Raw genomic sequence first — 15,348 nt, 5'->3', positions numbered from 1 at the left:
TCAAAAGCGATGAAGAATCCTTCAAATTAAATATTGCTACCATGTTTGTGTTTATAGCTTCTTTCCCCCTGGTGTTGGTGTCACTGTCAGCCCAAAGTGATATTCTTTACAGAATGCTTCTTTGTTAGTTAAATGCAAAAAAAAAAAAAAGCAAAATAACCCAAAAAACTCAGGTGTTATCTCACTGTAAATGAAAGTTGGAGTGTGATGGAGAAAATTGCACGAATTGTTGCTTATAGTGAGAATAACACCAACGCAATTTGGCTGTGCCAGAGTGTTAAGTGCTAATAAATTATCAGCCCCGACCTAAATTAGGCTTCAAAGTCATTTGACGACAGATGCTAGCACTCTCCATCATAATTTAATGTGGCATCTGGCAGTACTGTATGAGTACAGCAAGCTAGCCATCAGTAGATTTAGTGATAACTTACAATGTCAAACACCAAGACAGAAAATGTCCCTTTTTTTTTAAACTTGTTACAGGGTAATAATGTAGCTGACCCTTGCTTTAGCTATCTTACACCTAAGAGTAAGGGCAGATAGTGACTTTCTTAGTTTTCTCTTTTTATTACATACAACAGTATTAACACAGAGTGGTAAAAAAAAAAACCTCCTATAGGTGTTCTTTTCCTTTTTTGTTGCTTGTGTCTGTCTGGCGATGACATGTAATTGGCTTATTTCCAGCCATGGAGAGTTTTCCTTTTTCTGTCATCTCCACAACGTTCTTTCGTGGCTGCATTACTGTGCTGTTCACCCCATCCCTTTATTGATCAAATACAGTACATTATCAGACAAGTTGAGGAAATAAACAGGTCCCTGATGGATTAACAAACAAAGACAGACAAACAAAAAAATACCCCCGCTATACTCTGATAAAGATTTTAAAATACCGTCTTTCCCCCTCAGTTTGTGTTTCTCCAGAAACATGTTGTTGTACCTCTTAAAAGATTTGTCCATTCTTAAGCACCGGTTCCACTGAAATAAAATCTCTTCTACTGCAGTTACCAATGTTTTAGTCAGTCACATGAGCTCATGAAGGTAACATTGAACTGTGCGGTTTGTTCGCTACTCGGACTAGATTGGTAAAGATGAGGAACAGCATGGAAAATTACAGTGGAATTTAAAGGGTCATCTTGTGAGCAGTCAACCTTCTAATCCAAACTTGCCGTGGCAACAATGTGTCAAATGCTGCTCAATCAGGTACCAGGTGATATCACAGCTGTGGCGGTATGTACCGTCCTGTTGGCCCGTTTTAGTGCTGTAACTCTGGCTGCCATTATCGACATTATCTTTTTCAAGTACAAGGTCTAATGTTGTTTCTCCTTCAGAACATATTTCAAGTGGCGGCAGACTTATCTGTCAGTGTGCATGTATGAAATAATGTGTGGTTATTGTAGGTGTATCAAGCCTACAGGCATGTTAACGTGTTTCAGGTATGATTTGAAATATGTGTGTGATAAATGTCTGAATTTCATTACTGGTGCAGTGAAACGTAAAAGTCAAAGCAGCATGACGGCAGGCATGCAGGCCACATCTGGGGTTTTCAGCATGACTGCAGGTTTGCTGGTAAGTCATGACACAACTCTATGTGCATGGACATTTGATTGACTGCACCCAAGCAATAGCAGTTGTGTGAATAGTACAATGTGTGCATCTAGCTGGATGGAAAATGTGCCAAAGGGACAGTGAACAATGATTTAAGGGTGTATAAAGAAAGACATGTAAGGTCATGGAAATAACCGTGCTGGGGCTAACCACAGTTTATTTTTTCCTCCTCTTTTCATCTTTGATTGTGTTAATATTATTTATGTGCAATTTTGATTCTAAAAAAACTGGACTTTTTCTTTTCCAGGACAGAATACACCACAAAGAGATGTCTGTGTTTGCTTTAGGGGCCAAGGACAAAGTAACAAAAGAGGCCGTTAGTGAATGTTGTTATAGTTTTGTCATAGAAAATGCAAAACCAGTGAGTGAGAATACAAGATTAGCAGACATGACAAAGAGAAGTGTTAAGGAAAGGTGAAAGAAGAACCCAGTTTGAGAAGAACAGCATGGAAACGTGAGGACTGTTTACTGTCCATTCATCCCCACCCATACCCCTCTATTCATCGCTAATGTGCTACAGGTGGGTCACTACACCACAGTGTTCCTCTGTCTGTATGGAGGGGGTGGCAATACATTGCCTGTTTTCATAGCAGCCTCTGACAAGTATTCCTGGTTTTCAGCCACAGCAGGGCGAATGCGTCCATTCTGGCGGTAGAAGAAGCGTGTGCTGCAGTCCTGCAGGTACTCAGGGTTGTGCAGTGAGGACTTGGGAGGGAGACTGTGCTGCCAGTATTCAGGATTGTCAAAAGTGGCTTTCTTGCCTTTCTTATCAAACATAATGGTGCCGCTGGTGATGCCTGAGTGCAGAGCGTGTCCTGAATGCCCCGAATGCAGGGTGTGTGATGGATACGATGGGTGGGGGAGGTGGCCAGGGGGTACCACATATCCAGTGGAGGAGATGGTGTGGCTTGATGTTGGTGGGTTGACTGTCTGCAGTACTGATTGTGCAACAGAGGATCCGGAGCCAGAGATGGAGACTGTGCCAGCCAATCCATTCTTGGCCCCAGTGTTGAGGAGGGTATTCAGGTACAGTGGCTCGTTGACATACTCATCATCACCATGAGTGGATTGACTTTTGGGGGCAGCAGTGGCTCCAGCCAAATGCAGAGTGTGGCAGCTAGCTCCATCAATCACTGTGTGGGCATCTCCATTCCTACGCCGTGTGACAAAGGGGTTTTCCTCTACAGGGATGAGATAATCTGGAAACAAAAAGGGGATATTAGCATTAGCTAAGGTCTCTACAGTTCTGTTATTGAATGTTCTAAGTTATAGTGTACATATCAGATGCTTTCAAACCCTTAAAAGAACTGGGTACACATTTAATATATTATTTTAGATAAGTACTGTATCACAACACAAACTATGTCATTTAGCTCATTTTTTCCAAACATTTAGAAATTTGATGAAGACATTCAAAACTGTCAGAGTAACCTGAATTGCTCTTGTCTCTCATGGCATTGCCTTTTGCTCCTCGCTCTGATAAAAGACCAGTGGGATCGGCGCTGTAACGCTGTCCATTACTGTCCTCACCTCCGCCTTGCAAGAGGAAAGGAAGCAAGAGAGAGTTTTAAAGTATGCTACTATGAAAACCTTATGTCAAGATCCATATATATTTTCTAATAAACTACGAGGCAGAGCTATAACTGTAGCCAAGTAACTTTAATTTGGGTGATTTAGGGATGACATCTTTATTTTTCATGGGCTGACCGTACAGTACATGGATTCCGATTAGTGCTCGAACGCAGCCATTACCAATATGTTACACTCTTCTCTTTCACTTCTTACTTCTCCAATGAAGTGACATTATAGACACGCTTGCATTGTTAAACTCACTTTACCTACCCAAACAAATATTGGCAGCAAGCATAAAGGGAAAACGTAGAAAAGAATAACTTGAGTCACAATGTCAACAAATAATTCAGGACATTTTCTCTGTTCCGATCTCACCTATCTTGTCTACTGTGACATGACATTTTTGTCACTGTGTCACTGGCTATGGCGTCACCTTGTGGTACATTCAGGCTCAGTGACTGAAAATAAAATGAGGGCTGATTTTGTTTCGCGAATCCTCTCTTTACATATTATAATCAAACCAGATTTTAAAATAAATAAACTGTACCAAAGAATTCTTAGGATATGTCATTAAGTTTCAGTTTATTCATGTAGAGTTTGGTAATGTTTACAAAAACACAAAACATAATGACTCTATGCTTGATATTTGTTTTCAATTTACTGGTATGAGCAACCCAAAGTATTTTTCAGAGTCCCTCAATTGAATTTAATCCCATGACCGCTGCTTTTGAATGTCATTCTACTTTACCTTGCACTGTGGTGAGAGTTGAGCCAGCCTCAAGGGTGCTTGACCTTGGGGATGCCTGTTTTCTCAGAGTGCCATTACAGCGGGGGTCATCCTGGCTACCACGGCCAAATCCACCAACTATTTTTCCTCCTGAGGCAAGTTCCTGTGGAGCGAGGCAGCTTCCAGTAACAGGGGGACCAGAGATCACTCTCGGCACGGCAGCCAGCATATCCTCCATGCTGAAACTGGGATCCTGACAGCCAAATTGGTTCTGTGTAGAAGTAAATGAGAGAAAGGGTTCAGTTAGGATAGTAGGAATGTGAGACTGAATTCAAAGAAAATCAGTTTACTAAGACAGATATACGATGAGAGATTAATGGCAAATTGTGTTTAAAATCTAAAATCTAATGTCGAAGTCAATGAACTTTAAGTTCATTACCTTCAAGGGGAAACTGTTTCTATTCCAATCTTTTGTCTACAAACTAGTTTGATTTTCTGGTGTGGTACAAGTACAAAAGCAAAGAAAAAAACAATATAAAAAGTACAACAAAAAAAGTAAGACAAAGACTATTGTAAAAGTGACAATTGAAGTACTTTGTACTATTGTCCATCTGCAATATTAAAATGTGACAGGCAGGGGAGACAAACAGCAGTGCCAAACAATGATATGGCAGCATGACTGCCAAGTACAATTAAAAGGATTTTAATTAAAAGGCTCCATGCAGCAAGTCTTTAAGTAGCCATATCAGAAATGTCATGCTGTGTGCATTTGTGTCTACACTAATGACAAAAAAGGGCTTTTATGAACCTCAGCAAGTGCTTTACTCGGTTTATCTTTTCTCCCCCATATTTTCAGCAAGTTTTATTTTTTTAAAATTTTTTATTAACTTATCCTCAGGTTAATGCTGAGTCGTCTGTGATCTTACGGCAACAGTATATGGAATTTATTTCCCTTAAAGTGGACCTCTGGCTATTTACCTTATTTAATACTAAAAAATTGTTATAATAGTGGATGAAACATGGCTAAATTACCAGATAATGAGGTCAGCATATGATTAATAAACATTTTGAAAAATTTGGGATGCTGTGTAAAATGTAAATTAAAACAGAATGCAATGATCTGCATATCTCATGAACATATACTTTATTCAGAACCAAACCTGCATCAAATATTTAAACTGGGAAAACGTATCATTTTAAGAAAAGTAAGTACACGGCGATGTTTACAGGATCCCCTCGCTGTAAATTTCTGGGAACAGAAAATATAAGTTGCTGAACTTTTGGGGGAGGCATGCTGTCCCATTCTTTTTATCTCTCTCATATATATATACTACAGCTGTTCAACAGTCCTAGGTCTTCTTTGTGTTTGTATTTTTTGATTCACCACACGCCAAATGCTTTTAGCTGGTGAAAGCTCTGAACTACATACAGAACTGCATGCATACAAGCTGTTCCCTTTGTCCAAAGGATGTGGGTTCCGTGTTTTCCAAAAGAATTTCAAATATTGATTTGCGTTCTGCCTTGTTTCAGTCCACCTTAAAAAAAGCTTTGATATGGCTTCTTTGCATGATAGAGCTTTTACCTGCATTTCTGAATAGCACAGCAAACTGTGTACACAGTCGTGAAAGTGTTTCTGAGCCATGGATGGATTTCTATGAGTCTGACCTATTTTTAATTTGCAGTGCATTAAGGGCACAAAGATCACGAGCATGATCCAATATCGATTTTCATTCTTGTCCCATGTGCACATGTCCACATCCAAGAGATTTCTCAAGATCCTTTTTATCCTTTTAATGATCTTATATACTGTAGATGAAGAATAATTCACCGTCTTTAACATTGTTCCTTCAAGAACATTATTATGAAATTGTTCCACAATTTTTAGATGCACTTTTTCCCCCCAGATTGATGAACCTGTGTCCACCTTTACTTCTAAGAAACTCTGCCTCCCTGAGATATTCTATTTATACATAATCATGTTATTGACCTGTAGTCAGTTAATTTAATTCATTGCAAAATGGTCCTCCAACTGTTTCTTTTTAATATTGCTCACTTTTCCAGCTTTTTATTCCCTCATCTAAACGTTTTTGAGATGTTATTAATACTTTTCATAAAATAGCAAAAAGTCTCAGTTTAAACATTTGCCTTTTCTTTATCCTTCTGTAAATGAAATATGGTTTATGAGATTAGTAAATTATTGCAACTTTTTTCATTTAGATTTTATAAAGTGTCCCAACTTTTTCAGAATTGGGTTTGTATCTAAGATACAAATGGCTTCATACTCTAAATGCCCAGTTTCCAACAATTTCTTTTTTCTTTTGGGTCTATATGGTGTCACACAGAGACAGGTACATACTGATGGAGAGATCCATAATACGCTCATCACAGGCACACATCTCACCCAGTGAACCGTTTGTTTACCATACCCAAATCAGTAGAAATCTGCCTTAAAAGATCAGTGTCCTTAAAGCGGGAGAAGCTTAGATTCCTTTTTTCAGACAGATGGTGAATTGAGGAGTTTTATCAAAGTACATTGTAGCAGAAAATTATTTTGAACTATGGAAAATAATTTAGTGAAGTCCACAAATACAAATCTAAAGCAGGAAATGAGCATACTTCTTTACAAGCTTACTAAGTTATTCCAATAAAGTTTTTACTGAGTGCCCAGTTACTGATGACATCTGACTCTTGTCGCACAGTCATGTAAATCTTTTTTGTTTCCTTTTTTTTTGTTAACTTAGAGATCGGAGTAATGCAATTATTAGCAAATAGGAGCTTTAAACAAAACTGTGCCTACTGCTATATTTTGTCCAAACCTTTGCTTGAAATCTCAGGAACTTCAAAGGGCAGAATTGAGGGGCATTCTCATTTTCTGTATGCAACAGCATCGTTCTTTTTTCCTGATATATTACATGTGGAGTCTTCCCCAGTTTCTCATCTAGTGCTCTACATTATAAGCCAGAAGCAATTAGTTGAGGCCTTAGAGCTCATGCTGTTTTCTCATTACAGTGTAACTGCAGGTATATCTACTAAATTTCCCTCTTTCAATCCTCATTTATACCTATCACTCATCAAAAAATAAAAAACAAAATCAATCACTAACCTTAACACAAATATAAAACTGTGGAGTTTCTTTAAATCATATTCAAACACATGCACAGCTGTATTACTTTGTACCCTGAAGATGAACAGAGACTTAATCCAGTGTGAAGTAAAATATTAACTATTACTTGAAGAGTCAAGTAAAGTGCCCCGTTCACCTTTTTATCAAAGCACAAGCTTTTGGCATCGCTTTAAACCAAATAGTTTTTAATCTTAGCATGCATTTTCATAATGACATTTCGGAGTATGGTGGCAATGTCTGTTTAAGTGAGTGCAGAACAAATTTCTTCCAGTTATGAGTCACAATAATAGAGTGAAATATGGCTGTATAAGTAAGTGTTTTAATAATCAAGCTCATTACAATAATCAACCTATTTGAAATTGAATGCAAATAACTTCATAATAATTTAAACTAAAAAGAAAGGCCCAGTAGTGGAAGAAAAGTATAGGCAATAGTAGGGAACAGCAGGGGGATTGTAAATATATATACAGATCAGGCAAATACATAATCATTCACTCTCTGAAATGCACTAAAACAGGTTTGAGACATATCTCTCATTGGCATTCAGTGGGTATTTTTATTCTGACATAAACACAGGGGGATTTTGGAATAGAAAATGTTTGAATTCTGGCTGTGTGACTGGTGCTGTGATAGATTTAAGTCCAAAGAGAGACTATGAACATTTGAACAGTCCAAGAACTGAGAAGATCTAGCTGTAAACTCCAATTCAGAAGAAGGCAATTACAACAGTTTCACAAAGGAGAAAGACGAAGGAAAACAGAAAGAGAATTGGACAGCAAGAGACAGATGGGAGTGAACGCGAGAAAGCTGTGTGAGTGCAGTTTTAAGGCCTCAGTCTTTTGTGCTTGAACAGAATAGTCCTGCAATTGCACTGAGAAAACCATTCCCATATCACTTTAGAATGCATCTAAATGATTTGAGTACTTTTGCTATATTGTCCCATTTTTCATCTTTCAACCAGCCACACTGCTACTATGCTTAGAAAGAACTGGTAATAAGAGATGGTAATCCAGAGACCATGTCAAATTAAAAGATAAGAAACAAATTTAATGAAAAAAGTAAAAGAAAAACACACAAATTAAAACTTAAGTTCATTAAAGAAGTAATAACAAAAATAATGAAAAAGGGTTGGGCCACCAGTCTTCCTTACAGTGTTAATGAAGGGATTCACTTGGAAAACACAAACTGGCTTACCTAGGTTATTGCAAGAGGTTTCGAACTTTATGACTTTACAGTTTATCATTTAATAGATTTAATCTTGTGTACAATGTTAATAAGTTATTTAAAAATATTCCAGCTAAATATTTTTGTAGGAAAATCTGTGGACATCAACAACAGTACAGTGAACTGAAAACTACACTAAAATATTGGGTTAGATGTCTAGAATGTAGAAAACCATTATGACTAATGGCAGTTGGCACCTCCTATTACCACTGTTACTTCTAGCTTAAAATTCTGATAAAAACAGAGCAACAAGAACAAATTAATTGTTGAGTGAGTACATCAAAAACAGTTAAAATCAATAGCCCATCCAGCTTGACAATAACTACATTAGAAGGGCTAATGCAATCACATGTTCAACCAGCTGGCTAACCAGATCTGTCATCTTTTTAAAGCTCTATTTAGATATTTTACATAGACAAGAGCAAGTCATTTAAGAACTCTATTTGCTCTTATCACCACTGCCAGCTGGGTATACACAGAAGAAAATTAGTTGAACATTTTATGCACGCTTGATATTGTGAAGGGGTGTGAACCTACACCATAATCCATAGCCTTTTCTTAAGCCTATTGCACCATTGTGGTTCTGCCAGGGCCACTACAAAACCTAAAACTAATTATTAAGTGAAATCAACGCAGAACAAAGTCTGAAACAGGAGACAAACCGTGAGTTGTTGGCTGGCAAACTTGTGATTTACTTCACCACCACCACCCTTCTAGCCTCCAAATGTGGACTTAATCTCTCTTGTCACAGCACAGATGCCAGTGGCATCTGCCAGAATAGCAGTATTTGACATGCTAAGATGAAAACATGCTGTTAAGTCTAAGCTATTTTTAAAAATTCCTCCAAGTTTAAACAATCTATTTCTACCGCAAAACACATTGTGCAGTCACATTGCATAATGATCCACCTTAATAACACAATGTAAGTGTATCTTCAGTATTTCTTCCACATATTGAACATTGTATTAGGGCGCTTGAAATAAAATACCTTGTTGGAGTCCATCCTTGTGCGGGGAGTGTATGCCAGTGGGGGGATGTTGAAGGAGTGGGGCACCAAGTACTCCTCAGCATCCATCAGGTCATCTAGTTCCTCCTCATCCAAGAGGCTCTGGAAGAACTTGCTGTCACTGGGGCTGGGGAGCTTCATGCGATCATCACCCTGAGTAAAGTTTGATTCAGTTCAATTCAGTTTTATTTATATAATGCTAAATCACAACAATGGCCTCAGTGCATTTTATATTGTAAGATACAAAGTCTACAATAAAACTGAGAAAATCCCAACAATCCAAAAAAACAAAAAACAAAAACCCACTATTAGCAACAGTGGGATTGAAAAACTCCCTTTTAACAGGAAGAAACCTCCGGTAGAACCAAACTCAGGGAGGGGCGGCCATCTGCTGTCACCAGTTGGAAGTGAGGGGAGGGAGAAAAACATTTATTGACGATAAAGCAACAAGTTAAGTCAGACTGTGGTTTGGGGCCTTGTCATTGGCAGATCCATCTGATACTTTTGAGAAAGGCTGATATGCAGAGAAACAAGAAAGGGAGGGTGGGGCACAGAAACCACAACAAATGTGTATGGGGTGGAAGTAGACATTAATAGATATATTATCAGACGGAGAGTGTTTGGAGTGAGGTCCAGCTTGTTATTCTGATAACACATTAGCTATTATTTTTAACACTTTTATAGCCTCTGCAGCTTATATTTTACTGAAGTTAATTTGAAAATATCAGAATAACAAGTGTGATAATGTCAGATTTGTTTCATGACTGTTTTACTTGTGTTACTTAGAGAAACCTTTTTTGAATGAGCACTTATTTTAACACAACATAAGCAAAATCCATGTTTTTTTTCTTTTACAAAGAAATGGGAAACAGAAAAACTCTCTATATGAAAAACTGACACAGTAACCGAAGACACACTATAAAGATAACATACATATTCCGATACCATCAATTTACCTACCTGGATGACCAGATATCTTTGGGGATCTCGAGCCATTCGAGTGAACTCGGCAGCCAGCTCCTTGAACTTGGGTCGACTGTCTGCATCAATCATCCAGCCTGAAAGGCATTTCTTTATTATATATTTAACAATATGATGTTCCAAATAAAAATAACGTGTGTGTGGGGTGGAGATGCCATCTATACATCTTATTGATGTGTATAACTTTCCCAGTCAACATTCAATTTGAGGCTTCATCTATCCCCATCAGGATCCTGTTTTTTGTTCCTGTGTAAATTTACTGTTACCCCATTTAACTATTAGGAACAATGTGTTGAGAAGGTGTCAGTGGAGATTTGGCAGTGCAGTTGAGTGGTCTTCCTACTTTGGTGTCAAGGGTAATGCCTCCATAGACTGAGGCTTTGGATAATAATGCACAATAATTAGACTTTGATATCATCTTTCAAGCATTATTTTTTGACATGCAGCTATCTCTACAAAGTGAATAATTCATTGTGAACGGGTATTTATACGTAAAGTGATAAATTGAAATTATTCTGAACTTGAACTTATTTCCTGACTGGTCGATATGGTAGGTTAAATCTATCATGATGGTGGTTTCAATTGCACTCAAAGCAGCTCTGTATTACACCATTATGCTATTAAGTGGTGGTGATAGTGGAGTCTGGTGTGTTTGCTCGTGTATTGATGGGGCAGATGTGGTGGATTATCCCTGGGCCAACTGTGGTGGGAAGGTCTGGGTAACAAAAAACTGTAGCTAACCTGTGAAAGCTTGACATCAATCACATGACATGAAAACAGGCCATATTCCCCTACTTCTTAAGATTTTTGAAGATTTCATTTTTAAACCATTTTCCAGAATGCATTGTTTCATAATGATTAATTACATGAGTTTAAATTAAGTTCTCTTCTTTATTCAAATATAAATACTGTTTCATCGCTATAATGGCCATATGGAGCTATGTGCTCTTCTGCCAGTTTCCATGTGAACATGATGATATAATGCCAAAGCAATCATGTGGTCTGGCCTTGAGTACAGGCTGACTAGGTAAAGGATGGTTAAATGTGGCTTTAGATGTGAATACATAAATACATACACAAGCCATTTCAAATGTAAAATTGATTATCTTTTGTCTTGGTGCATAGCGTCTATTATTATTGCCAGTAAAGCAGAGGATAGTGAAATTAGTTAAAGCTTCAGAAGTACACTGAGCACATGAGCCTTTTCAGCATGTGCAGTGTTGCAGAAAGAAGTCAGATAAGAGGCAGGTGATAGTAACCTCTCCCTGCCGTGTCTGTGTCCACTTGCCAGATTGGCGCAGGTTGAGGGTGACCGTAAAAGCCAAGGTGACAGAAACGGCCAGAGGCTGAACCTTGAAGAGCAGTAGAGAAGGCTGAAGTGGTGCTGGCACCCAGTCTTTGTCCTGTCAGCAGTGGCCAGAGGGTATAGTGCCACCTGTGACCCCAGTGCCTGACAGTATAACAGCAGTGGCTGACCACTAAGGCCAACCTGTTCATGCTTAGCAGTCCTCTAAAATTTTATACAAGTATGATCAATTAAAAGAAAACAGGTGGGCTAAACTGTAGAACCGCAATCTACCGATTACCAAATGTTTTCTGAACATGTTTTCTATTCAAAACTAGCTAGCATGTTTCCTCATCGCTCTCAGTTTAACATGGTAGAAGCAGTAATTATTAATTCTGATTTATTTGATTTGTTGCATTTGATTTTAGTTTATTAAAGAGAGTTTCTGTTCTTCTGGTTACTTTGAGATTTTACTTACATTTGACCATGACCATGTAAACATCAATGGTGCAGATGGGTGGTTGAGGAAGACGCTCTCCCTTCTCTAACAGATCTGGGATATCTCTTGTAGAAATCCCATCATATGGCTTCCCTCCAAAGGTCATCAGCTCCCAAATGGTTACACCTGAAAGATGTAGGAGTAGTGATATATGAGCACAGAGGCAGACAGATTAAGTAAGGAGAGACAAAAAGATAATTACAAAAACAAGAACAAGTAGAAAGTTGAAAGCCCAAATTCACTAAGTAAGTGGAAATAGGAAAACAAAAATAAATGTTCCTTTTCTTTTAGAGTAAGGAAGCACAAGTGCACTTTGAAATCTTTTTCATTTAATGAAACAGACATTTGAAAAAGAGATGTCTTAAGAAAACAGTAAATGTTGTTTTACCAATAAGTCTCAGTCTCAAGCAAATTACATAAATAAATGACAGGAAAACATAGGCGTGACTCTGCTTTTAACCACCTTGCTACAGTGTCGCATTGTAAGCTATGGGTAAGATCTTTGTCAGACAGGTATGCAGAAATGACAAGGCTTGGATAAAAGCAACACCTTGTGCAAAGACTCATGATGTGACCAATAACAGTTTTATGCTTCCTTGTGCAAACTACACTCAAGTGTCCCCAAATTATTCCCTTATTCGCCGCAATTTTTTACAGATTGCAAAACCCACCAATCAGCCAGGTCTGGTCTGTTCTAATTAGCCACCAAGGAAAAAATCAACCATTCAAATGGTTCTTGATTCTTGTGAAACTAAAAAGATGAGTTAAAAATAATGTTCAGGATTTTATTAATCACAATTTACTTCACATTACACTACATGTATATGAGTTCAAAGTAAAGTGTCCATCCACTGTCTATTCACCGTCTCTTGGCTGCTCTTAGCGTTTTAAATGGACAGGGAAGAGTCGGAGCCAAGCTCTCAGCAGGAGCATGATCTCACCCTCTTTCCTCTCATGGTCCTTCTGTCCTCTCCCTCACAGCCTTGTACCTTCAATAGTTTTCTCCCACTACATGTATTTTGATGTAACTGTCTGTAAATAATGAATAAAACCAAGAATATGAAGATGGCCTTGAACACATTCTACCTCATGCACCCTTTTTCTATTCCCCTCTTTATTTCTTGTCACACACACAAGTCTTATTTTATTTTTTCCTTTGTCTGCAAATTCCTGCTAGACTGTCAGCGGTTGAGCAACTAAACTAGGCACACAGATACACTTTAAAGGGCCTCGAATGCTCTTAGTGACATCTGATATTACGATGGCATCATGTTACCTAACAATCACCCACCACTGGCTAAAATAACCATTTGCAGTATTTATGTACCTAAAGCACCATACTAAAATATTCTATTGCTTAATTTCGGGACCGTAACATGTAATTTATATCTACAAAAGTTGAATTACACATCTGATACATTATGCTGCCATATGCTGCCTAGCAACTAACATTGTTGTTTCTAGTATATTGATGGCAACATGACAATAAAGTAGTAAGAAACAATAAAACTTTTTGCAAAACAGGTGATAAGAATCTGTGCTTTATTAAAATTGTGGCCATTTTTTTTATTTCAGCTTTTCTATTTACATTTCATTGGATGAAGGTCAACCAGTGCCTTTGTTATCAATAAAATTATATAGAAAACTGTCATTGTTATATTCAAAGGACACTTACCATAACTCCAAACGTCACTCTGATGAGTAAACTTCCTGTAATGAATACACTCAAGGGCCATCCATTTGATGGGCATCTGTTAATAAAAGCAGAGATGTTAGTACCCTTATACTTAAGGAAAACTCTAATTTTCCATGTGTTTTTATACTAAATATCAGCTAGTTGGGTGTTGACAGTGATAATGGACCATTTTGGCAAAGATACATCAACAACACTGGTGATATGCAGCTTAACACTATAATTAGATATGAAATTCTATTTATTACAGCGATGGAAACTGAGAGGAGGGGCTATGGAAGATCAGAATTTGTCTTTCACTCAGCTGAGGGGAAAATACTACAGTGATCGTCACTGGTATAAACCGTGTTGGAGACACTGGAAAGAGACGAAGAGAGAGGGATGAAAAAGACTTTCTTGAGTAAAGAGGTTTTGAAAACAAAATACAAAAGCGGCAAAGGATAAACAAAGATTAGAAGAGGTCAGAACTCAGTGTAAGTACAGCCTCAAGGATATATTTGTTTACTATGTTTACAGGGTTTTGAAATCCCCAAAGGTAAATAACACGGTCCAGTAGAGCAGAATACCATTTCACTCCAGTGAAACTGTCCTTTGTGATGGGCTAAGTTCTTCTTGTAGAATATGAAACCCTCATTAATGTTAATGTGTATCGCTGTCTTTTACAAAATGTCAGCCGTAAGGTTCAAAATGGTTATTTATTAATATTGTATCTCCTAAACCAACACTTTATTCAACAAATAACTGAGGTAGATGGGCCCTTATTACAAGTTCAAGTGATCATACCGGACCAATTGCAAAAGTAACAAAAAGCACTAACATGATGGTTACTGCAGCCTGTACACACTCCAACATTCAAACTGCATTTTTCATTTAAATGTTAAGGAAAGAATTATAAAGCAGACGTTTTTGGCACGTTTCTGGTTCAAATGCAAATGAAATTGAGATTTTTAAATGAAAGCTTTTGCATTATTCTCGTTCACTTTCCTGACAGTCAGAAGAGAAGAGACAGTCAGTCTATACAGAGCAGAAGCCAGCAGCAGATTAGTTTAGCTTAAATGCCTGATCTGGGTCTTTTTGAAGATAACAGGCAATCAGCACCTCAAAAACTCACTACATAGTAGCTATTTGAGCTTAAAAAAACCAAAACAAAGCAAAGTTTCGGATCCCTTTTAAAATGACTCTCCTTCCTAGCTGTCACCATCTCAAGTAACATTATCTTCACTTCACCTGCCTCTCCTCTCCTCCGCTAAGAGTGTGCCTGCTTTACTCTGCTCTGTGTGTGACACATATAGGGGAGCAGATGAAGAGCACAAAAGACACAAGGAAAATGTGAAACAAAGAGCAAAGGAGAGGAACAAACAAACAGTGGAGACTTCAGACCAAAGAAAAAAAAATAGCCCATATAAACAACACAAGTCTTCAACTTCATACATTCAAATGTTGCTAATGTTAGATCGACCTTATTCACAATCACAAGCTCTGATAACTTCAGCCCATTCAGCTATGAAAACATAGTTATTAATTTATGTTTTTTGAGGCTATAATTTCGTACACTGCACTTCCAAGGTGAACATGTTCAGCGGTGGCATTGATGGCTTGTTTTGCTTGCGAAACAGTCTTCTACGATTTAAA

The 15,348-nt window shown here is 37.9% G+C and overlaps 1 protein-coding gene across 2 annotated transcripts in view; it reads right to left on the bottom strand.

Annotated features, from left to right (window-relative positions):
* Positions 1 to 204: 204 nt before the first annotated feature.
* Positions 205 to 15,348, bottom strand: part of erbb4b (erb-b2 receptor tyrosine kinase 4b) — a 341,570-nt gene continuing 326,426 nt past the window's right edge. For both annotated transcript variants that reach the window (XM_085434270.1, XM_085434269.1), the window contains 7 exons: positions 13,699 to 13,774; positions 12,003 to 12,149; positions 10,219 to 10,316; positions 9,241 to 9,411; positions 3,926 to 4,175; positions 3,037 to 3,141; positions 205 to 2,804 (listed from right to left, as the gene is read on the bottom strand). In XM_085434270.1, the coding sequence (XP_085290396.1) occupies positions 2,134 to 2,804; positions 3,037 to 3,141; positions 3,926 to 4,175; positions 9,241 to 9,411; positions 10,219 to 10,316; positions 12,003 to 12,149; positions 13,699 to 13,774 (1,518 nt within the window). In that variant the 3' untranslated portion in view covers positions 205 to 2,133. The remainder of the gene's footprint in view (positions 2,805 to 3,036; positions 3,142 to 3,925; positions 4,176 to 9,240; positions 9,412 to 10,218; positions 10,317 to 12,002; positions 12,150 to 13,698; positions 13,775 to 15,348) is intronic.

Source organism: Copadichromis virginalis, linkage group LG16 (genome assembly GCF_057382275.1).
Source record: "Copadichromis virginalis isolate Kocher_CV1m ecotype Utaka linkage group LG16, C_Virginalis_male_GT1.1, whole genome shotgun sequence".
Lineage (NCBI taxonomy): Eukaryota > Metazoa > Chordata > Actinopteri > Cichliformes > Cichlidae > Copadichromis > Copadichromis virginalis.
The sequence above is the reverse complement of the archived record's forward strand: the minus strand, read 5'-3'. Positions and strand labels throughout refer to the sequence as shown.